The following is a 22,586-nucleotide window of genomic DNA, read 5'->3' on the forward strand; positions in this document are numbered from 1 at the left end:
TGAATGGAACTTTTTCAGAACATTTTGTAAAGACGATGTTAAAAAAAAGGCTCTTTTAAAGCAAACAATCAACGCGGGCGTCAAGGTCCGTAAACCGCCATGGCGCGGGGCCGGGCTTCCTTTATGGAGACGAGACGGCAGCCGGGTTTCGGCCTCAATGTTGGGGCGATGCAAACGGGCGAGCCGGCGGGCGCCCCGCCGGCTCAACTCAGCGGAGTCCAAAGCGAGGTCGGGCGCAGGCGTGACACCGCGACCGCGGGGCTCGCTCTCCCAAGCAAACCGCACTGTGCACCCGCCCGCGGTCAATCTTCCAGCAGATCTCGGTCCAGATCCATAAAGGGCTCGTCGATGTAGCTGGCTATGGCGCACAGAGAAGTCCTGTCTGAGCCGAGTAAGACCGACACCGTCTCCTTCCAGTAGCTGAAGGGGATACACGAGCTCTGAGGAGACAAAATACTATTCAGGAAAAGTCACAAAACCGCCAAAGGTAAACAACGCATTCCAGGACAAAGACACGGAAACATGGATTTGGATATAAAAATACTCTGCTTCGAGTTAGTCAAGACTATTGTCATCATCCATGTGCAGAAAAAGGAAACGAGGAAATCAATCTGATCTTGGGACTGTCCTTTTGAATTCAAGCGTCAAAAGTAAAACGAGAACGATCTTCCAACACTTCTAGGAAATATTCTCATCTTCCCGTTCTTCTCAATACACGTCGCTGAGATGCGGTGTCCTCGTTTCGGAACACGAAATAGCCAAACGCTGTGCAACTCAAAAGTTCAACTTTGGCCTTCAACGGGGTCACCTTTTGGGGGCGCTGTGCGCTGCTAGAAAAAAAGTTTCACTCAACAGATGTACTAGCAGCGCACACTGGGATGAACCGTTTCACACTTCACGGAGACACCATGAGCGCATTTCATCGGCCAGACTATTTCAATCTGTGATGACAAGATACGGTATGGTGGTGGTGGGAGCTTCGGATTCCTCATTTTTGAAAGAGCTGATCTGGAGTCGTGATGCGATGCCGGCTGGAATATTAATTCATCATCGAAACTGAATTGGTGTCCCACCATAAATATCGCCAAAGTACATTTTGGTGGGTCCGGCGTCCACGAAAATGCACTCGTTGCCGTTCACAATTTCCATTTGGTATTTGTGGTATTCAAAATACGCAAGGCTTTCCGTTCGTGTCTCCATTATTTGTTGTGTTCTTTGAGCAATATCATAAATCTAACAGACAGTCGTGATTTGACCTTCGTGCCGTTTCATCACGCGCACTCGCTAATCAGAAAGTAAAAAGAGATCGAGTGGGTCAGTGCACCTCCAATAAAAAAAGGAAATGAATGAGTAACTAAAATACCAGCGTAGGGTTGTGTAAACATGATGTGGCACCCATGGCTGTCTGTGAAAGGTGCAGCGGCAAAAGTCAAAACACAGCCTTGAGTTCACCTTGAAAGCCAACAGTCAGCCCTCCGCAAAGCAGCTGAGAGCAACATTTGCACAAAGCGGTGCTTCGTCCCATCTGGCAAGCGCTCCGCAGTCACTGTCTTCTCAGTTGGCCTTTGGTTTCCGCTAAAGCGCCGCGACCCACGTCTGGCTCAAGACTATGTTAGGCTCTGTTCACCGACGCGATTTGCCGTTAGGGCTCGGCCCTGAGCGCTGGGCTGGCTTTTCGTAAAAATAGCAAGCCGATGTCGCTTCAAGAGCAGACGTGAAATAGTGTTCCAACACAACAATGCCGAACAGCATTTTTAGGGGCACTTGAACACGACCTTTTGCAGGGGTTAACGTATCGGTTGAAGGCAGCCACCGCTAGCCGCCGCCAACTTTTATGCTCTTTTGCCGCATGTAGCGGACGCGTCCGCGACCTTCACGTCATGTTCCGGGATGCTTTGACTCACATTCTCCAGACAGGTGCTGTCTTTGTCCTTGTTGAGGTAGTGACACTGCCAGAAGCGCAGCAGGTTGCGGAAGTTGTTGAGCAGACAGCCGGGGTACTTCTCGGCGTACTCCTTCTCACGCAAGGCGTTAAGGTAGAAGGGCAATTTGGCCTTCCTGCGGGCCAGCATGAGGATGACCAAACTGGTGTTCAAACAGCTCACGTTCTCCTGGGCAAAGAAGGGCCACGCGGGCGCAAGTGAGCGGCTCGAAATCCGATCGCTTTTCAAAAATGCCGCGGCGGGGGTCGCACCTGCGTGAGCGTCTGCACGTTGATGATGTTGACGAGTCGGAAGAGGAAGGCCAGTCGGTTCTCCATTCTGGCCATGTAGGACAGCAGGCAGCACTCCGACAGCACCTCCACCACTTGTGAGGAACCGAAAGCGAGCCAAAAAGGACAGTCGGGGAAAGTGTTTTCAATAGGCCGGGTCAACACGGTTGAGTTGCGTTGAGTCGGGAATTCATGATCCATTCATAAAATTGATCGAGAGCCGAAATAGAATTCTGGTCATGGAGGCTGGGCACCCGTGCCCGCTTATTCCTTCAAATATGGAAAGAAAAAGCACCGGGAAAACAACCACGTGCGCAAAACAAATTCAAACATTTTGGGAGTCGGATTTACCTTTCACGTCCTCGGTTTGGCTCTGAAATCGGTCTAAGGACAGCACGATGCAGCGCACCAACATGTTGGAGTCGACCAAAGAACTGTTGATCTGGGTCAGGAAAGTCTGGAACTGCGCGGGAGAAAGACAACCTTGTCGACATCTCCACGTCGAGCCAAACTTCGTCGGGTCGCTACAAGCGTACCTTCTCCGGCGTGTTGACGTATTTATTGAACCTTTTGAAGGCGTCGATGTTAAACTTCATGAGCTCGCCGAGCAGATCGAAGTAGCTCTGCAAAACATCTCGGGAGGTGCAGCCGCTGTCTATGATGCAGAAGAGGATGTGCTGTCGCGGGAGGGAAGACCGGTACATGGCAGTCATTTGTATCATTGCAATTTACAAATCCGACGTTGACACGGAAACCCGGCAGACACCGTTCGAGTCGTTTGAATTGAATGACAGGTTTGTTGCAATGACGCTCGGCAGTTGCGTGAAAAACACGCCTGCCTGCGTTCGATTACCTCCAGCAGTCCTCTCTTCAGGAGAAACATTTGGTCTGCGTAGGAAGTGGCTCCTCTCAGGAAACTCTCCACTGCCCTTGCCTGCCAGAATCTAGAGCCAAGGAAGACAAATATGTCAGTTGAAAGCCAAAGAAATCAAATCAATCAATCAATGAATACCGCCTGACCTGAAGGACGAGTCTGGCGGCTCTTTCTTCATGACAGCCAGGAGGCGCGTGAGGAGGCCCTTTTTGCCGTCGCACACGAGACTTCTGTCGGTGTTGACCAGCGCCTCCACCTCGGGAATGTCGGCCTTCATGGAGATGGCGCTCAGCTCGTTCAGCTCCTGGCTGTTCAACAGGAGGTACTTGTTCCTGAGAGACAAGCGGCGCGCTTTAGACGGGGCCGCCGTTCGAAAGGCGGAGCCACCCGAGCCCCATCTGGATCGAAGGGTGACTTACTCGTGGTGGTCACTGAAACTTTGAAGGAGACGCAAAAACTGGATTTTGAAAGAGATTTCCTGCGGGGTGGGAAAAAAAGAGAAGACAAGGGCGCGGCGTTAGACGGCTTGGGTTTTCGCGAAACGACAAGTGCGTCGTTTTCCCGGAGTCCGTACCGGACTACAGTCGCAGTTCTCATTCTGGCCGTGCACCACGTGGTTTGACAGCGTCAATTTCCTCCAGATGAGCTTGTCAAACAGGTTATTGAGACCCGGGATGAGGCGAAACTCGGCCAGCATCTTGTGGACCTGCCCGGAGGCAAACCAAAGAGGTCAGCGGGACATTGTCGGCGCCCGCCGACAGGCACAAAGACGCCCCACCTGGTTCCTCTGCCGGCCCATGAGCAGCACGCACAGCACGTAGAGCACCTCCACTTTGTACATGATCTCATGGACAATTTTCATCGACGGGTGCAGACGATGTCTCAGCGGGCTGGCGGCCAGGGAGCTTTCGTCCGACGACTCTGAGGAGCGAGAAGACAAAACGTTGCGGGCGGGTTCGTCGCAGGGACGCCGGCGTGAAGGAGCGCAAGCCGGGCGCCTCCTCGCCTGTGCTGCTTTGTTCGGCCTCCTCCGTCGCCATCTGCATGAGCGCGTCCAGCACCAGAGCGCTGTCCAGCCACGTGTACCACTCCTCCAGCTCCTGCAGGAAGTTGGCCCCCGTGGCCTCCGACACTTTCCTGGTGGCCAGCTTACACAGACGCTCGATGAATCCGGGGATGTTCAGCAAGGTGACTGTTGCGAGAAGGGGAGTCGGAGTTGCTCTTGGCCGCCGGGACAAAGGTCAAGCGCTCCCCGAGGACGGCTTACCTTGATTGACCTCCGCACGCGAGGGACTCGAGTTTCGTTTCTGCTGGGCATTTTTGGCCAGCAGCGTGTGCTTGTCGTCGTTGCCCGAGTCGGGTTCGGAGATGGTGACCGACAGGATGCGGCAGAAGTTGGCCAGCTGTTGCTGGTCGAAGCTCTGAACCAGGCCGGACAAGTTGGGGATGCTCTCTAAATGGATCATCTCCTAGAAAAAGGGAAAACACGCGGCGTGACATGACAGTGTGCGTACGCAGGATAGCGGGTGTCGCCATATGTGGAGAAACCGACGATTCATCGCACACGAAGGCAAACCAAAGCGAGTAAGCTGCCCGCTAACAAAATCTCATATCCGGTTTTGGGAAAATTCCCATAGACCAGGGACGCACAAACTTTGTCGCTTGAGGGCCACGCACAGACAAATGGAAGGGTATGGATGGCGCCTGCGATTGGGGATCAGGAATCAAGCCACCATTTCTTTATTTTATTTCCTTCTTCATTTTGCCAGCGGCAGTCAAAACATACCTTCTTAACCCCAAGTATGTCTTCAATTAGCGTTGCGGTCTGGAGGAAGGTCTTCTTGTTTGTCATGAGCGTGAAAAGGAACAGAACAAAGTCGTCCCTCGCAGCCAGACTCCTTGTCACCCACTCCGTCTGCCAAACAAACAATGGCGCGATTCATATTAGCGCCGCAGCGGGGCACCAAAACGAAGGCCGTCGACGTGAAGGCCACAACTCGGGATACTTACGCAGATGCAACAATTGTAGAGAACACTCAGGCAGTCTTTCACCAAATCGTCGTGCACTGTTGCAACAGAATCAAGTTGTTAATTATAAGTTGTGCTCCCATCCACCTCCCGTTGGAATTCAAGCACAGCGTTCTTACTTTTGGGCTTTTTCTTCTGCATAGTTAGCGTGGGTCTCATCAAGAGCTCGACGAGCAGCTACATGAAGGAAATAAAGTGAGCGTCAGCATTCGGAGTCTTTGCTACCGCTGTGCTGCCGAGTCTTCGGCCGGACACGACAACGCGCTCGGGTGGGACCCGTAAACCTTACGTGGACGCCGCCAAAGAGGTCAAAGGTGTGCGTGTTGGGAAAGGTGGATTCCTGGGCAGACTTTCTCTCCTCTGTGACAAAGGACATGGCCTCCATGGACAGCTGGGACGATAGCACCTTGTGAAACACATAAGGTGACATTCAAACCAGGAGCACACACAAGCGCAAACATCTCAAATGGACATTTGAGAATGGAAAAAAAAAACAGAAGTTAACATTACAGTTGTAAATGAATGCTAATAAAATCCAAACTGTAAGCAACTTTTCTATAAATGTACAGGAGATGACTTTGCACTGGGATGGCATGCCATGTTGGATGTCGAACGGAAAAGCCCCGATTCAGCTGAAAAGTCCTCTCCATACAATACTAAACTGCACAGTGTGGCGGCTCACCTTAATTAGGCCATGGGCATGCGAAAGGTCACTGTTGGGATGACTGTTCAGGTAGAGCTTCTGGAGCAAAGTGGGAATGCCTTGCCACTTGGCCCGCTTGTCTCTCTCCTGAAGGAGCCCCGCCGGAAGCTACGCAGCACAATGAGGCGAACGCATGCAGTCAAGCAATGGAAGCAGTCCACATCATCAGCGGTTTTGCTTTCGGTCGCTTTCAAGACGCTGCAAATAGGGAGGTTCGGGCCGTCTTGCTCATCCTACCAACACGAAACACGCAACCGTGTTTGTACGGACTCGCCTGTCACCCTTGACTCGAGTATCGAAATAGTTCAGGTGTACCTAATCAAGTGCTCGCTCACGATGTGCTTGCCATGTGTTGAGCTTCTGAACTTTTTTCATACAAGGGGATGCACATCGGCTGCAGGATGTTTCAAATATGAGGAGTTGCGAGCGCGCTAAAGTTAAACTTGTCAAAACAGCTGTTGTAGCGTGTCCTTTTATGGGAACCTTTCTTATCGCGGTCGGTGGGCATTACGTAATCGCCTGAGTCGTTCAGCTGGCTAAGCTAGTTTGCTGCCTGCCTGCTTTCGTTTACTCCCAGCGCGAAACAGAAACGGCAGACGACCGTGTTTTTCCGCCTTACGGCTCGCAAACAGGCTTCGCGCAAGAACGGTGACACTTGCCAAACTGCCATCAGTCAGCCGAAGCCTCCTTGTTGCTAATGCTAAGCTAATGCGTGCCAACAACAAAAGATTGCGCCAACATTTATGCCCTATCAGCAGGAAGTCGAGAAGGAGAGCCCCGCGTTCTAGTTGATCATTGAGGAAATGCCCCAAATGTCGCGACCCGCTGCCAAATGCTCAACTAAGCGAGGTGGCGCGTCGCCAATCGCGTCCGCCCGATTGCGTCTTGCTTTTCAGGCAGCACTCCGCAACGCAAATCCCTGGTTCGAGGCGAGCAACTTTCCGACGTCTTTTCTGTCCAAACGCAACACGGTGTCGCTTACCTGTGTCCCGCGACTAAAAGTCTGCCCTGTGATTTTACTCTCCGTGAACTTGAACACGATATTACTTTTGCAAAGTCTTTGTTTTGCCCCCGTGCACTGGGTCTCGGACCCTTTGAGCGTCGCCATTCTTTCTTCTTCCTGAAGTGAGCTGCCGAGACAGGAAGTGGATGGAAGCTCTCATCAACCTGGAGGGCAATTAGGCGCCATCTGCTGGCCGAATAGGGAACACCGCAACAACGCCAAGTTAGCACTTGATTCAGTAACGCGAGCAAAACCACTCACCAAAAAACCCGAACAAACAGAAGTACTTTTAAAATGCGTTTGGAAACTTTTAGTAACATTTGAAAAATCCGTCAAACTCCCATTTTGCCACTAAATCGCAGGTGTCACACTCGAGTCGCCGAGGGACCCGATCTGGCACGTCGCATCATTCAATGACGCTCGGCCAAAGCAGAAAAAGTGTCTAAAAATGCCATCATTGATGAGACTTGCTAAGAATAATTAAAACATCAGGAGAATGGTGACATTTGTTTATGTCTTTATTTATTTAAACTTGACGTGTGATGGTACATGTTTCTTGATGTACCAAATATACAATATTTTGTTGAAAATTAAAATTGATTGTGGTCAGTGGAAAAAAAAGGTTTTATTTACATAAATATTTCAGAGGAGGACATTTTAGGGCTGTAATTAGCGTAACACCGCAATATTTTGTACTCACGGTTATCATATGAAACATGAGCCCATGCCTACATTCTATGATCATAAACAGTCAATAATCATACAAAGCATTCAAACAGCAGTAAAGACTGAATTAAGAAGAGGATTTTTCAGTCAAAAGTAAAATCAAAGCTGTCTCAAATTTTCGGCTCCATGTGCGGCCGAGGGTCTTGGGAAGAATAGCGGTCTTTGTGGCCAGATGGAACTTTTGCGCTCAAGTGTCCCAGCCGTGACTGCTGTCTTCTGTCATTTGGAGGTAAGAGCTGATGGCCTCCCTCAGGCCCTCACTCAACTTTGAGCCGCCGGACTCCGTCCTCCTTCTATTTAGAATCATGGATCTGAAATACAAGTGGTGCTTTATGGCACTTGAGACTGGATCCTCATTTGACAGTTTTCTCTTTATGTGATGTTTGGTGCCGCCAGGGCCTCACACAGAGTTTGAGACTAATGGTAGAAGCCAAACTTTCACATTCACATACCTGCTGACGTCCTTCCGGTTGTTGGTGGGCTTCCTGTTGGCTGCGGGCCCGGCAAGCCTGTCCTCTCTGGGGACGCTTAAACCCCGAATGAAGCAAGGCTCTTTCAGCCGACAGCAAAGTCCATCCGCAGACTCTGGAAAAGCACGGCCGGTCCTCTTATTCTTACGCCGGACATAAGAAATATTACTCTTGCTATCCAGGTCAGACCGAAGTTCAAAACCAAATTGAATCTCGCATAAAACAGTTCAAATGAAATCACTGCTGACGTCGTGGTCCACTGGCCTGTCTTGCGGGGGGCCAGCGTGGGATCGGTTCCCACCAGGTGACGGTGTGTACGTGGGTGTGAATGGTTGTTTGTCTCCATATGTGTCCTGTGACTAACTGCTGATCCGGTTCAAGGTGCAGTCCGCTTTGCGCCCAAAGTCAGCTGGGACAGGCTTCAGCGACCGCAAATAAACCGTGGAATCAAAATTGTACCGATGATGGAAGCTGAGCTAATCAAGCCGTTGATATTTATGACCTATTACGGATGATTATGTCGCAGAATATCAGAAAAGTGAAGGCTTAATTTTCAAGAATGTGTCCCCCAATTCTGGAAGGACCCATTGACCGTTCAGTTGCAAATCCCACCCGAGCCTACAAACCTGAATAGTGGTCCACCAGGTGCTTGAGAGAGCAGAAGGAGCGCGTTGGAGTGATGTAGACCCGGCCGTTTTGGAGTTGAGAGATGAGGTAGTGCTTTACACAATCCGAGTACAAAACGTTGACTCGCCACCGTACGGACAGAGAAAAGCAGCCTAAAGCCATCACAACACAGACGCAGCAGTAAGGAAGTTACAAAAAGGGGCAGTCACCATGGCACTTGTTCCAAAGAGGAATCAGACAACCCCCGAACCTGCTTTCCTCTCCGACGTTCGTATCAAGAAGCCTCCGATGCGATTTTGGGGTTGCATGAGGAGCTCTTCTGCTTTGCGCCTGCCGATACCTGTGAACAGCCACCTGCATCGAGAAACCGGAGACAGCAGCTAGTCAATGTTTTTTTTTTCTTGATACACATTTGCCTGCAAAGTTAATAAAGGTTTAACGATGACAACAATGTCATATTTTACCTTTGCGTGACCTTGGCAGTGTAGTCGGTGGGAATGTAGAGTTCTCGGCTTGTGCTGGTGGACCTGACCATCAAAATATCGCCATCGCTAAAGAGATTAAAAAAAAAAAAAATGTTATTGTGAGAATTTTTTACCCGCTAATGTGAAAGTGGTGGGGTGACTTTGCAATTGTGAGGGATTAAAAACATACTCTGATATGATGCTAAGTCGCTCCCCGATGCTCACGACCAACTCTGTGCTACCGAATGATGGAAAGTCGCGGAGGGAGACAATCAAGGTGTCCTCGGAGACCGGGCACATTTCGGCATATGTGGGAGGAGAGAGTCTTGTGGATGGAAAACGTCTACCCGATGGAAGACGCTCTGGCGGATTTTCAAAACCGGTCGGGTTGGATCTGCACCTGGAGGGGCAAATCCCCATCTTCTTTGATCTCCTGCTGGTCTGGAGGAGCAACTGTTCCGAAGAGATAGGGAAGAGGCATTCAAATCCTTCCAAGCACATCCCTGTAATCTGATTAGTTCTCACTGTATCCACCACTTTACTAGCACCATAAACACATGGCAGGCTAAAACAGGGTGCGCAACATTTACTGACATACTGCGGAAGCCAAAACATGCCAAGAAGCGTGGGCGACACACTTCTAATCGTGACAAAAATATAAGCTAGAGCGTACTTACTTACCAGCCTCAAATTAAAACGTTTTAATAAGGCCACCGCATGTTTGGTGTTATCCCAACCCTATAAACACATCCGAGGCGTCTTGATGAAAACGGGCTCACCTACAGCATACACGCTGGGCTACACTGAACATAAACGGAAGCTCGCGTTCTCTCTTAGACCTGCAGAAGGTCAGTCGGAATGACTGATGTGCAAACCACCAAAGGCTGCTGTGTTCTTGCAGCTGCAAATAGGTGGTGGTGATGTGTGTGTGTGTGTGTTTGGGGGGGGGGGTTGTTTGTAATGAATGTAGCTTCCTGCATACTGCTCTGTGGCCTTGAATGTACTCCTAATTTTTGAAAAGAGGCCATACCATACACCAACTTCAAAATGTGTCTGGATCTAATCGAGAGGATTTGATTTTGTGAAACCAATTGATGAATTAAAATGGAGTAAATTCAACAAAAATGTCAGCGTACAGCTTGTCTGTCTGCATATTTCGGTCTTAAGCAGCATTAGCTTTGTGTGTTAGCGCTGTCATGCTCATCTGGTCTTCTTATTGGTTGAATTAGGTTTGAGGTCCCCCCCACCGACAATTTTTTTTTTTTTTTTCTAATGGAAAAAAACTCTTTAGCTGACGGTTTGGGGTTGAAGTTTCCCTGACCCGGTCAGCTATTTTTAAGATACGTCACAAGGAAGCAGCGAAAGCTCCAACGAAGGCCGAAGCGACAGCCGAAACTGTCGGCTCGGTCAGATTTTTTCTTTTCACCCCCCACAAAAAAGAGAAAAAAAAGTCTGCAAAAATATTTTTCAAAAAAGAAAAAAAGGAACCTGAAACCCAATTCAGCTTTGTGTGATGTTCAAGCTCCCCACAACACCCTGACGCTTTGCGTTGGTGTCTCTGTTTCAATTGCAACTTTATGACAACAAAAACTTTCTACGCAATGTTTCGTGAGGTGACGAAAGATCTGCTAAGGGACCGTGCAAATAAACTCAATGAGACATCGGATTGTGAATTTCAGAGGGATCGCCACACGACACCTGAGTCGGGGTTATCAGATGTGTTTCACAGAAAAGCCAAACGCTCTGCTAAATATAGTCACCCTCATTTGTGACAAAGGTGGTGAAGGCGCTGCGGAAATAACTGCGGCTTGAAAACGATTCACCGCAGTCACCTTCTTTTTTCCACTTGCAGTGGCAGCAATCACTATACTACAATTTCTCTTTTTAAATGATGCTGACAGTTCTATGCACAGAAAACCAAAAGCTGCTGTTCATATTCTACCTCTTTATTGAGTAGTCAGTAAAAGTCAGCAGACAAGTGAGAGAAACCCGCGGGCCACATGACAAATCAACACAGTGCACAAATAAAATGGGGAAGGGGGGACAAATTTAGTGTAAATGAGTTTCAAGAGGCAATCGGACACATTTCGGCGTGCACTAAACGTTACTTCAAGCTGTATTTGGCTGGCATGTACCGTTTAGTTGAAGTGCGTATTGCAACCTTCATTCTGCAGCTACATTTTGCATGATTGGACAAGTCACGTTAAACTTACTGTCACAACAGAGGTGGGGGGGGAAAAAAAACCCAAACAAAAAACAAAGTGCTTGCTAAAAAAAGAGTGTGTTTTAATGTAGATTCAGTCAAGAGGGTCCTGGAATCTGCAAAGGTTGATTCGAGGCAACTGGACTCTTCCTGTTTGTTGAATTTGTTTTCTTGTTTCCCCCCCCAAAATTTTCGAAAGTACCTGGGCAGTTATGAGATTAAGGCTAACCACTTGTGGGCGTTTACACGCTCACTGCACACTGCATCCCATTGCAACAATTTGCAGTCCAGTCTGCCGATAAAAATCCACAACTCAAGCGCGACTCGCAATTCATGGAGGCAGCATCTTTAGATGGTGTAGCATACAATGACAAAAGCAACACTATATGAACAACACTGATGGGTGAAAAACAATAAATACAAGTCAGGTGAGCGACCTGTCACCTGTGGATATACAAGAATGTAGTGGTAGTAACGGTTAAGGAATGTCTTTCTTTTAACAACAGAAGAGTTAACAAGAGGTTTCTGTTTCGGGATCTATGGAGATTACTACATCATCTTCTAAATCACGTGGTTCCTTCCGGAACCTGCGGGCATTGAATTGAGTGTACGAGAGGGCACATAAGTTACGAAGGGAGCGCCCGGACGGACGGCGACCTCAGCAGGACACCTCCATGGTCTGGGGGGCGGCCTGGCGCTCCAGCGCCGCGGGGGCGTTGTTCTCCAGCAGGCTGTTCAAGTTGTGGCGGCTGCGACTGCTGTCCATGGAGGTGGCGCTGGAAGAAGAGGCGGTGCGCGAGCGAGCCAGCCGAGTCATTCCTGCCGACGGCACTGGGCGAGGGGAAAGAGAGAGTTCCACAAAAAAAAAAAAAAAAAAAAAAAAGAAGACATTTGTCAAAATCAAAGACACTCAGAAGCAAAGTAGCACTAACAAAGTGCTGTGCCAAACATGCAAACAATTTGCGAATCTGAGGAAAATAAACAAGAACAAAAAAAAAATTGAAAAACATCTTGAGGTATCACGACAACAAAATGCAATCAAATAATACCATCAGTCATGCAAAAAGAAAAAGAAATAAATCCATGCTAAAGGATCTAAAGTAGTCTTCTATGGGGGGGACAAATGTGCACCAAAGTATGCCAGAAATCCTGCCAGATTAAAAAAATAATAATAATGAGTACCACAGTGCGGTAAACAGGAGACACTCAGAAGCAAAGTAGCACTAACAAAGTGCTGTGCCAAACATGCAAACAATTTGCGAATCTGAGGAAAATAAACAAGAACAAAAAAAAAATTGAAAAACATCTTGAGGTATCACGACAACAAAATGCAATCAAATAATACCATCAGTCATGCAAAAAGAAAAAGAAATAAATCCATGCTAAAGGATCTAAAGTAGTCTTCTATGGGGGGGACAAATGTGCACCAAAGTATGCCAGAAATCCTGCCAGATTAAAAAAATAATAATAATGAGTACCACAGTGCGGTAAACAGGATTTCTGTGTATATTCTGCATGCCATTCATCCACCGCGGGGTGCTGTGAGGCTTCAAAGCTTTCTAGTCGGAGAGCTTTGGAAGGCCCCGGTACCTGATTCGTTGCTCAGGTGACTGAGAAGGACATAAGGGACTGGAGGTGATGATGATTCCAGGAGGACAGAAAGAGGAAGAAAAGTTCAAAAGGTTTTCTCGGTTCAGTCCACCTTTGAGCAGATTGCTGACTCAGCGTATCGGACACCCAAAAGAAAGACTAAACAAGTGCAAATTTGCGCCCCGCCACCCTTCCTGGCCGACATTCCAACTTTGTGGCTTTTTCCCACAGTGGTGGCGTGTTAATGAGGACAAAGTAGCTTTCGCGAGCACGCTGAGGTGTTGGGATTTATTTTCCAGCCTTCCTCAGGATGGAAACACTCCTTTTAATCTCAACTAATCCTACGGTGGCCTTTTGCTCAACAGGAGGACCGGATGGCATTTCAGGCAACGCACCGGAGGGCTGCCTCTCGCACCGTCGTGAAAAACAACAACATGTGCAAGTGTCTTCTATTTTGGGCACTTTGCTAAAAGGGCAAAATCGGGTCCGGCGAGTGTACAGGACAGTCGGCATACAAGTGAGGACAAAGAGCTCAACGTGGAGTTGAGCTGCTAGCATGTTCTGAGCTTGGATCAGTCAGAATGCATCCGTTCACACCGACATCTCACTTGTCTCATTTTGACAGATCAACACTCGCAGGGGGGGGGGCGTTTCACACCGCACGGCAACGAGAGACAGAAAAAGAAAGCACGGCAGACAAACACCCGAGACAATTGCCCTCTTTGAGTTGACGCCTCACCTCCTGAAAGTGAGCCGTTCTACCGAACGCTACGGAGAGCAGAAGGGAAACCACGTTAGCGTCTGATGGCGTGCAGGCAGCAAAGCCTGCACGCCATTTGTGACCAGGCAGACACAGAAAGTTCAAAAAAATAAATAAATAAAAAAAGGTGCCTGCAGTGGAAAAAGGCGTCATCGGGGCTGTTGAGCAACACTCTACAAGACGCGGGGAGGGGGACAAACGATCCTACTCAATACGTTCCGGAAGACAACAGCGAGTGCGCCGAGGTACACTCCGGCCGCACATACGTCAGAGGCGGTGGGCTTCATTTTTGCTGATTTGAATGGGTGTTTGCAGAACATGGAAGAGGCGCATACTTACTGTAGCCCATTCCCTGGACAAAGTACTTGAAGGCCTCAGCAAGTTTTCCCGGCTGTCGGGAGATAACGTGACAGAGAGGTGAGGAGCCAAAATGAAGCAACGACACCTGGGGGTGTTTGTCGAAAAGCAAAACTCGTACCTGCACAACCTGGGGCAAGCCTCCGCAATCGGCCATCTGAGACAATTGAGAAACGACATCGCTTTGAGTCAACCGCCACAAAGAATTCAACACAATGGTCAGAAACGAGTCAGAGACATCGGAAGGGCTAAATGTCTTACTCTTAAATTTCCAAAATAAAGACTGCATTTAATTCAATGCGATTATTTTCATCGGGGGGGGGGGGGCCTGCTGGTTAGCACGTCCACCGGCGCAACATCCGAAACGAGTCGAGGACAAGAAAGTTGGAAGCAAAGTCATGAGGCGAAATAAAATTGGGATAGTAAAAAGTGAAAGCCTTTTCTTTGGTGCATTAAAACACACACATGAATGTTCATCAGCATTCACTAAGTAGTCACTTCAATGTCATCTTGTGCCTTGACAATTGATGTGCCTCGCAAAGGACCACGAAAAGGCGTAAAAGTCAATGACAGTAAGCATTGGAATGAAAAACACACCCTGGCCACAAATCTAAAAGAATCAAGGACAAATCAGAAAGGAACGAGCCTTATGCCGCACGATGACGTATTCCTACGCCACTTTCCCCAAAAAAACGACACCGTTAACTCATTCAGTACCAGCCAATTCTAGACCAAGTCTGAAAAGACGTTTAAAAACGTTTTTGGGAGTGAATGAGTTAATGATTTCAAAACGTCGAAAGTTGGTACTTCCTCAAAACAGGATGGGTACCAAAATGCAGAACACTAAGTATGTTTTTTACGCTTCACTGTTATCAGCTTTGATTTTTTTGACACTTTTATGATGAGCTAAAAAAAAAAAAAAGTGCATTCAGTTTTTATGGAAGGTGACTTGGTTGCTTCCCAAGATCTGTTGAGAGTCAGAATGCAGGTTATTGCGCAGCGACATACTAAATTGAAGCTGGTGTACGAGAGCTAACGTGTTAAACAACAACAACAAGAAAAAGGTTCACGCTGAACAAAACAACAGGCACCGGTAAAAGTTTTCACCTTCAGCAGGGTGGTCTTTGTTGGGTTTAACCTGGAATTGCATTCCACCTGAGAAAGAGCAACATTTGGGATGATTTCCAAACCGAAAACAAAAATCAACCAGAACTCCTTTTGGAAATCCTGGAGCTTGGTCACAAAGATGCCGGCGTGTCATTTACCACGGCGTCCACGGCAGGCGACGTGTCACCGACCACCAGCAAAGCGGGGCACCTGGAAACGACAAAAATGTCGTCTTCAAAGGCTAAAAATCACACGAGTCCGATGAAACTGGGACAAGAGCAGCCACGACGGCTTACGTTAGCGTGTTGACGGTGCTCTCGTTCAAACCTACGATGGGCCGTTCGATTTCCAGGTCCTGGCGACTGCGGAACACAAACGGGGGGGAGAGGTGGGTTGCCTGACTAAAACGGTCGCGTCGCCCCGAAAACAACACGCGGGCATCATACTATTGGTAGGAGCCGCAGAAGAGGGCCAGGTTGTCCTGGTTGATGTCTTGGGCGATATGGAGCCGGTACGTCTGGATCAGCTCCTGGTTTTCGGTGAGCTCATCCTAAGGCAGCAGAGAAGACGGGCAAACTAAGCGCGAAGCAAAAAAGAAGCGAGGATGTCGAGAATTGTCCCGTCGGCATACAAGTAATGAGACGGCAGAAAGAGAAAAATTGGCTCGTGTCTACCGGCGAGGCCGAGTGAAGCTCTCCTGGGAAATTTAGTCGAGTAGGTTATATTTGCAGCACGAAAACGACAGATAAGAAAAGGAGGACATGCGGTGGAATGGAGAGTGACCTCAGCCAGAGTACATCAGAACGACCGCATTGTCACGAGCAAAAGGCGCACTTAAAAGTCTGATGTTTTCGCCAAAGTGGACCGGGCGCCTCATAAAGCGGGTCCGCTATGTATCTGCACCGATTACAATGCGTCTTGTGCACGTGTTAACTCGAGAAATAGCACCCGTTAACTGACGCTATGCCTTTGAATACGGTGCGCCGTACGGCCGTGAAATGCCGTCGTCCAACTATTTGCTGGCTTGCAGCATGAATGGATGGGCTCGCGTCGCGGGCCTCCGTCGCTTCAAGGAAAATGGAGCTGTAAGCCGAACTTGGGGGTAAAACAAAAAGCAAGCCACAGAGCGTTGCAGAAACTCACGCTGCTGAAATGATGAGCCATGACGATATCAACCAGGTTACTGGTCCATCCGGATAGCTGCGGAACACGAGAAAGCCGTCAAACAAAGGGAGGCGGACATTCATTTCCAATGAATGAACATCATATCAGAGGCCTGACTTTAAAACACTAAATGTGAAGAGGAAAAGCATTTCTAGCTTTGCTTTTTGGAGGCAAGAACCATTGAACTCTGAACACGGAATCTAGTCGACATGATGAGGACCATATATGGTATGAAAAGAGAAATTCGCAAGCGACAGTCAAGTGACAGTTGATGGCTGGTAAATTGTTGCAAAGGGGAGGACGATCATACGAACTTTTGATGCGGCCCAGTCGATCCAGCCTTCGGCGCACGGGTCGATATTGATGAGCACCAGGCCCTCCACCAGCGTGGGATTGTTCAGCTGCAACGGGAAGAAATCGCATCAGAGCGGAGACGCTAAAGAGGACCATTGATTTGGACAGAGCGGGATGCCGTCCACTCTTTTGGGTGAAGGCTCTTGTGGAACCGCAGTCGAACCTCGTTACAACGTGTACCTCCAGGGACATCGCGAATCGGGACCTTATCACGGTCGGTCGCCGGAGCCACTTCCAATAAAATGGCCGCCAACTACCATGTATAATAAATGCTGAACATTTATAAATGGAAAAACGTGAACATGTGCTACCGTATAAACACGTCAATTACAAAGGTGTGTATATGAAGAAAAAGATTTTAGTGCCGCCGACGTCTGGGAGACTCCCTTTTGAAAGTGAGGGACAAGTTCAGCCTCCGCAGACGGCGAGAGTTGTTTACCGGCTGTGTTTTCAGAGCATGTGCACCGTGCCTCCGGAAGTACAAAAATGTAGCGAGTCGCGCGGCAGCGTTGCTAAGCAACGGAGGGGAATCGGGCTGTACATTTTGGTCATACAGAAGGTCGAGGCGGCAGTTCCCTTCCCTTTTCTGATCGTTAGAATGACGTAGACGTGACAAAGGTGTTCGCTGGAAGCAAAATCGGCAAATGGCGTCAACAGCGTACGTTGAAACGAGGTTTGACTGGAGCACCACCCTGAGTAGAGTCGAGCATTTGGACAAATTTGCAACTCTGTACATTGAGGGGACAAAAACTAGCTAGAGCGGAGCTAATCAAAGTGGGATTTGGCATTTTGGTACTGGACCGTAACTGTCGCAATGCTGCTAAAATATCCACAGTGCAATCGTACGCCCTTGAAAGCGCTGCAGCAATTACGTGAAGATATGCCAGGGGGAAATTGAACATCTATTGTTTGGTGGCAAAATAGCGCATGGGGAGGAAGCTCACCCAAGTACAAATGGCATGTGCTGCCACAGACGATGTGACTCTTTGCCGGCCGGGAGGGGGGGCTTTGCTCCTTGTCCGTTCAAGCAAATCTCTTTTTTTTTTTCCTCATTCATTCTTAACAAGACGAGAGCAGCTGCGAAGTTCCTGAAGCCCGCAGCACTTGTTTTCTAAGCCTCAACACGCTCCCTTCCATCACCCCCCCTTCCATCTTCTTTTCTGCTGCTCCACTTCTTTTCATTTTTATGAACACAGATTACGCTCATTTGGGGGCTAATGCTTCAGGTGGGAAAAAGAAACAGAAAAGCGCCGGGGCGATTCCTTCAGATCGACAGATTGTTGCAGAAGCTTGCCGCACTGCGTGGGATGAACGCAGGGGATGCCGGCCGGCTATTCGGCAAAACGAGATGCGTGGCCTGCAAGTGACTGATTTATACGGCCGCTAACGGGAGGTGGCCGGAGGCTGAGAGAATCGGAAGGAAAAAAAGAAAAAAAAAAGAAAAGAACCAAGGCGGACGGATGCGGGGACTCACGGCAAAGCGGGAGAGGACGTACGCTCCGGCTCCCACGCCGATGCCGATGACGCTGTTGACCCTGCGGGGACAGCGGCGACGACAGCGAGACTGAAGACCGTTACTCACGACTGCGCATCAGCTCTCATCCGGGGCTACTCACTTCAGCTGAGTCATCACCGACGGCAGCATTTCAGCCAACTCATCCATAGTTGGGTAGCGATAGCTGCGGGCAGATGATCACAGCCGATCGATCACATACGAGCACGGCGACCGCCCTCGGCCCGATGGATCGGGCAAGTCGAGTTCACGGGTAATGTTTCGACGCAATTCGGAGACTAAGAGCATGCGCTTCCATTGCTCAACGCACGGACAACTTATCGCTTATCGTACCCGCTGGGGAAGGGGGGCGCGGCCTCCTGCTGGCCGGGCGCGTCCACGTGGACCACCGCAAAGTGCTGCGTGATCTCTTGCATGTCCTCGTAGTTGAACAGGGTGTTGAAGCACGACTTGTCTGGAAAGGCGGACACAAATCAGTCAAGGGCTCACAAAGCGGCATCGCATCCGCCGAAGGTTCCGCTCACTCACGGTTGAGGCCGATGTCGTGATAGGTGAGGATGACGGGTCTGTTGCCCTTGGGAACGCCCCTCATTGTCACATGAAGAACGCCGTGAGGAGTCTCAATGTCATGCTCCTGCAGCAACAAATGGGTTGGGGCAGAGTTTGGAAATGAATTGGATTTTAAAGAACAAAAAAACGGTTGCATTTCTGTAAGTGTGCCCAACTGCTGCTCCACTGCCTTCCCAATCAATCCCACGGACTCCCGCACACAACAAAATGGAGGCCTTTTTCAGGCACAAAACCGCCAAGGTGGCATATTTCGCCGTGCAACTCGTCGCTACAGCTAACAAGTGCGATCGAGGATGAGCACTAAAAGGTTGTGAAAAACACCGGAGGCGTTACAGCCAAGTCGCACGGACGGGTTGCCGTGAGGCAGGCAACTAACGACGAGGAAATGTTCAAAATCCAGTAACGGGACATGATTCTTTCATTACCGGACATTCCCCTTTCCATTAGGATAAAACCTTAACGCAAGACTGATTTTCGTCTCGGAGTAACAGACTAAATGATTGAAAAAGTCCCGTTGGCGCAGAGCATTTGCATATTTAAAGAGTGTCTTTTTAAGGATGCAAAGCACGTGCCTCCTCTCCACCAAGCGTCCCCTTGTGCCCTTGGACAAACAAAACACCGAGTGAGCCGTTTCCATCAAGAAAACGGTGAGGACTGAAAACGCAAGGATGACACAGCAAAAACTGCTTTGCGGAGTGCATTCAAATTGAGAGCGTGCCCACCAGTTTCCTTCTGTTCATTATTTTCTGGGGGGGGGGGGACTGAGCACAAGGAAGACTCGCTGGCTTTAGTCACACAGCATCAGAGTCACAATCATTCGCATTTGCGGTTTGAAGACACTAGAATGTAAACGATGACTTCAACCGTGCGGAAGGTGGCCACAGGTGAGGATTTGGGCCTTCTTTGAACATCTGAGAGCTGATGTCCATGAAATGGCGGGCGGGTCTTTGCCCCGTCCTGGTCAACAGAGAGACAAACACCCCGGGAAGACAAGAGCGGGCACAGACAGGTCGACGCGGCCGGCCGTCCTTCCGGATAAATGTCCGAATGCGATGAGACGATGGATGTGGCTCGCGAGCTCCGCCGAGACGCTGAAGGTTAGCGGTCAGGGGCCTCAAGGACAAGGCGCCAGTCATTTGAAATGGGCAAATGAGTGATGGACACATCCACGGCGCTCCAGTGAATGAGATACCTTCCACTTCGCCTGCAAGGGGTTACCGCCACGCTCTGGTCGACTCAATTACGTGCAACGAAATGACATGGGGGGGGGGGGGGGGGTGGGTGGGGGGGGGGGGGGAATGGGGGGAGCGTCTGGACAGCTACCGAACTAAATATAACCTCTCATAAAACATGAAGAAATTCTCCTCCCTTCTTGGGGCCTTGGGCCTTCCGGAATAAAGTTCGGGTTGCAACTAGCCATTAGCGTAATAATACGGTTACTGTCTTGGTCCATAACATGTCCGAAAATCGGCACAAAACATTGACTTCATTTTGACTCAACACACAGAAAGTAAATCTGCTTTTCTCGAGAGACTACAGAAACCTGACAACAAAAGGCTGAAATTCTGAGGGTTTGGAAAACGGACGACCCGTGCGTGCCATTTGCGCCTTGGGGCTACGGCGGCGTGCTAACACATAGCGACAGCGTAAACTCTTTCTGATATATTTGCAATCTGCTGAAAGAAGTCAAGTCTTCTTCTTTGCTCCGGTAATCCAAGTGTCGGCGAAGCGCTCAAAGCAGCCATGCCCATTTAGCTCTTGGCAAGGTTTAAGTTTCGAAGCACTATCGATCCGGCAGATGCGTCGTCTCGAACCATTTCCTGTCCAAGACACTGTGCGGCATCATGATGGGCAAAACGTAACTCGGGGTGGGGCTGTTTGGCTGCAGCTCCGGAGGAAAAATGAGCAGAAGATGGCATTGGCTTTTGGTTTCCGGGGCCTTTTTCAAATGGAAAGCGACGAGCCCGCCCGACACACGTCGGCTTTGCGGTTCAGGAGGTTGTTACAGGCAACTGCAAGGTGAAGACGTGGAGCCGAATAAAAGCGGTATGTCATGCTTTCCTTTCTTCCTCTTATCGGTCCGCCCCTTGCCTGCTCACCCCACCCTGCCGGGAATGATATCAATCACCCCCGGGGAGCAGCGTTACAAGGCAGAAAACCTGGCCGGTCAGCAACTGCCAAATGATGTGTACACATTGCACGTGCACACACACACCACAGGATGAATACGAGAAGAACACTTTGTTACTGTCGTCGCCAACGACACAATCGTTCAACCTGCAGCACGGACAGTAAGCGTTTGTCATCAAAGCTTCAAAGGCCACATTCAAGGTCCCTGCGGGTGAGGGAAGAAGCCGCTACATTGGATTTGAGTGTGGAGTCGCTACAGTGTGTTGGGAAGTGTGACCTCCCTGCTTTTTTGGGGGAAAAATAGAGCACCCCCTCACCCGAAAAAAAAAAAAAAAACAGTATTAAAAACATGCACGTGGCACTGACACCAAACACGCACGCGGCCTCAGACATGAACCCAAACATACGTGACCCTGTGCTTCGACTTCCCGGCAGGCACGTCCGCATCTTTTACTTGTACTGAATTGAACATGCGCACCATCTTCATCTTTGGCATTTTATCGGCTGAGCTGACTCCAAGAATGGTCACGCACAAACAGACACATGCCAAATGGTCATTCTACACTAGCAGCTGCCCGTGGAAAAAAAACCCAACCCAAAACAAAGTGTCGGCTGTTTCCCCGCAAGGACCACCGAGAGCTTCGTCCTTCCCAGCTGCTCTCGCTGAGTCTATGGGGGGAAAAAAATCATATCAACCCATCCCAGTGGCAGGCAAAACCCCAAGCTACTAAGATGCGAGCATCCCGTCAGGTGTCTCGAGAGGAATTTGTCACTCACCACTCCATTCCCAGAGCATGCAATCTGGTCCAGATCCAGAAGAGCTGACATTGTTCCCCCACACTGAAGAGTGGTGTGTTATGCTACGTGCGAGTGTGCGCTAGGCAGCTTTGAAGAGCTCCGAATGCAGGAGGGGCGGGGGTCGGAAGGGAAGCCGCGACGACGTTTGGTGGCAGGCAGCAGTAAAGGCAACAAGACAGAACGAGGGAGGGGAGGGACGCGGCGCAGGCACTGAAGATGGGATGGGCAAATCTGAATGAAAGCAGATCGACCAGGGGAGGGAGAAAGGCAGGCAAAGACACACGGGGAGGGGGCAGTGGGCGCGCGCAGACTCTGCTCAGTAGTCACAGTTCGTCGGCACATTCAACCTACAGTGAGTCTAATTGGATTGCGGAGGGTCAGGTGGCTAGAGGGTGGAGCCATGGGAAAAACATAGGAATGGGGCGGGGGCGGGGGGGTGCAGACGCCGTCCAGGAAAATGGGAAGAATGCTGACATCTTGCAGTCACGCTTGAACTCAAAATAGAGGAGAAGACGGTGACTATGGCTGCTGGCACTTGCATCAGCAAAACGGCGTCCGTCCCCTGAACTAAATAAACTGCGTCCACTCCACCTTCGAGTGTCTTTACCACGTCAACAAATGTTTTCGGGTAGGAAAAGTCCCTACGAAAGATGGAATTTGTGTGACAAGAACATCGCTGTGTTACAGATCAACCAGGAAGTAAACCCCAAACCGAAAACTGTTCTTATCAAACGGTGACAACAACATATGAGAGGACCAATCACATCTTGGAGTCATTTGCTCATCTCCCTGGACTGATTGATAAAATCTCTTCTTCGTCCTCCGCACAGTTGAGAGCAGCGGAGGACGCTTTGCGAAAACGAGTCGGGAGAAAAACTGGCACTGCGGTGCAGCCAACAGGCAGCAGCGCGGGCGGGGCCACAGGAAAAACAC

General features: G+C 49.5%; 3 protein-coding genes across 7 annotated transcripts in view; all 3 read right to left on the bottom strand.

Annotated features, from left to right (window-relative positions):
* Positions 1-57: 57 nt before the first annotated feature.
* Positions 58-6,925, bottom strand: trpc4apa (transient receptor potential cation channel, subfamily C, member 4 associated protein a). Its single transcript, XM_019879356.1, has 18 exons — positions 6,800-6,925; positions 5,797-5,925; positions 5,404-5,520; positions 5,234-5,291; positions 5,097-5,152; positions 4,873-5,001; positions 4,354-4,555; positions 4,093-4,278; positions 3,865-4,007; positions 3,661-3,792; positions 3,506-3,564; positions 3,233-3,418; positions 3,066-3,156; positions 2,749-2,889; positions 2,564-2,675; positions 2,195-2,307; positions 1,905-2,111; positions 58-440 (listed from the first exon to the last, which is right to left on the bottom strand). The coding sequence occupies exons 1-18, from the start codon at positions 6,923-6,925 to the stop codon at positions 303-305; spliced, it is 2,325 nt and encodes a 774-aa protein (XP_019734915.1). The 3' UTR covers positions 58-302.
* A 422-nt stretch (positions 6,926-7,347) lies between these two features.
* LOC109521521 (src-like-adapter 2) lies at positions 7,348-10,000 on the bottom strand. Of its 2 annotated transcripts, none has more exons than XM_019879361.1 (7): positions 9,789-10,000; positions 9,298-9,560; positions 9,108-9,194; positions 8,894-8,997; positions 8,643-8,795; positions 7,999-8,131; positions 7,348-7,857 (listed from the first exon to the last, which is right to left on the bottom strand). In XM_019879361.1, the coding sequence occupies exons 2-7, from the start codon at positions 9,525-9,527 to the stop codon at positions 7,734-7,736; spliced, it is 831 nt and encodes a 276-aa protein (XP_019734920.1). In that variant the 5' UTR covers positions 9,528-9,560; positions 9,789-10,000; the 3' UTR covers positions 7,348-7,733. The 2 variants fall into 2 exon arrangements, with proteins under 2 accessions (XP_019734920.1, XP_019734921.1); XM_019879362.1 differs by having other exon boundaries at positions 9,781-10,000.
* A 1,037-nt stretch (positions 10,001-11,037) lies between these two features.
* ndrg3a (ndrg family member 3a) overlaps positions 11,038-22,586 on the bottom strand; it is a 22,089-nt gene continuing 10,540 nt past the window's right edge. Inside the window, exons 1-15 of one of the 4 annotated variants that reach the window (XM_019879360.1) lie at positions 21,633-21,823; positions 18,684-18,789; positions 18,489-18,609; positions 18,259-18,321; positions 18,117-18,177; positions 16,603-16,689; positions 16,268-16,324; positions 15,571-15,674; positions 15,421-15,486; positions 15,283-15,334; positions 15,125-15,172; positions 14,139-14,174; positions 14,000-14,051; positions 12,901-12,939; positions 11,038-12,141 (exon numbers count right to left, since the gene is read on the bottom strand). In XM_019879360.1, coding sequence (XP_019734919.1) covers positions 11,969-12,141; positions 12,901-12,939; positions 14,000-14,051; positions 14,139-14,174; positions 15,125-15,172; positions 15,283-15,334; positions 15,421-15,486; positions 15,571-15,674; positions 16,268-16,324; positions 16,603-16,689; positions 18,117-18,177; positions 18,259-18,321; positions 18,489-18,609; positions 18,684-18,789; positions 21,633-21,683 — 1,116 coding nt within the window. In that variant the 5' untranslated portion in view covers positions 21,684-21,823 and the 3' untranslated portion in view covers positions 11,038-11,968. Of the gene's footprint in view, positions 12,142-12,900; positions 12,940-13,999; positions 14,052-14,138; positions 14,175-15,124; positions 15,173-15,282; positions 15,335-15,420; positions 15,487-15,570; positions 15,675-16,267; positions 16,325-16,602; positions 16,690-18,116; positions 18,178-18,258; positions 18,322-18,488; positions 18,610-18,683; positions 18,790-21,632; positions 21,824-22,586 lie in introns of those variants that run through there. The other 3 variants (XM_019879359.1, XM_019879358.1, XM_019879357.1) reach the window with 3 other exon arrangements.

This window comes from Hippocampus comes, unplaced genomic scaffold, assembly GCF_001891065.2.
Source record: "Hippocampus comes isolate QL1 unplaced genomic scaffold, H_comes_QL1_v1.1 scaffold44, whole genome shotgun sequence".
NCBI classification, from domain to species: Eukaryota; Metazoa; Chordata; class Actinopteri; order Syngnathiformes; family Syngnathidae; genus Hippocampus; species Hippocampus comes.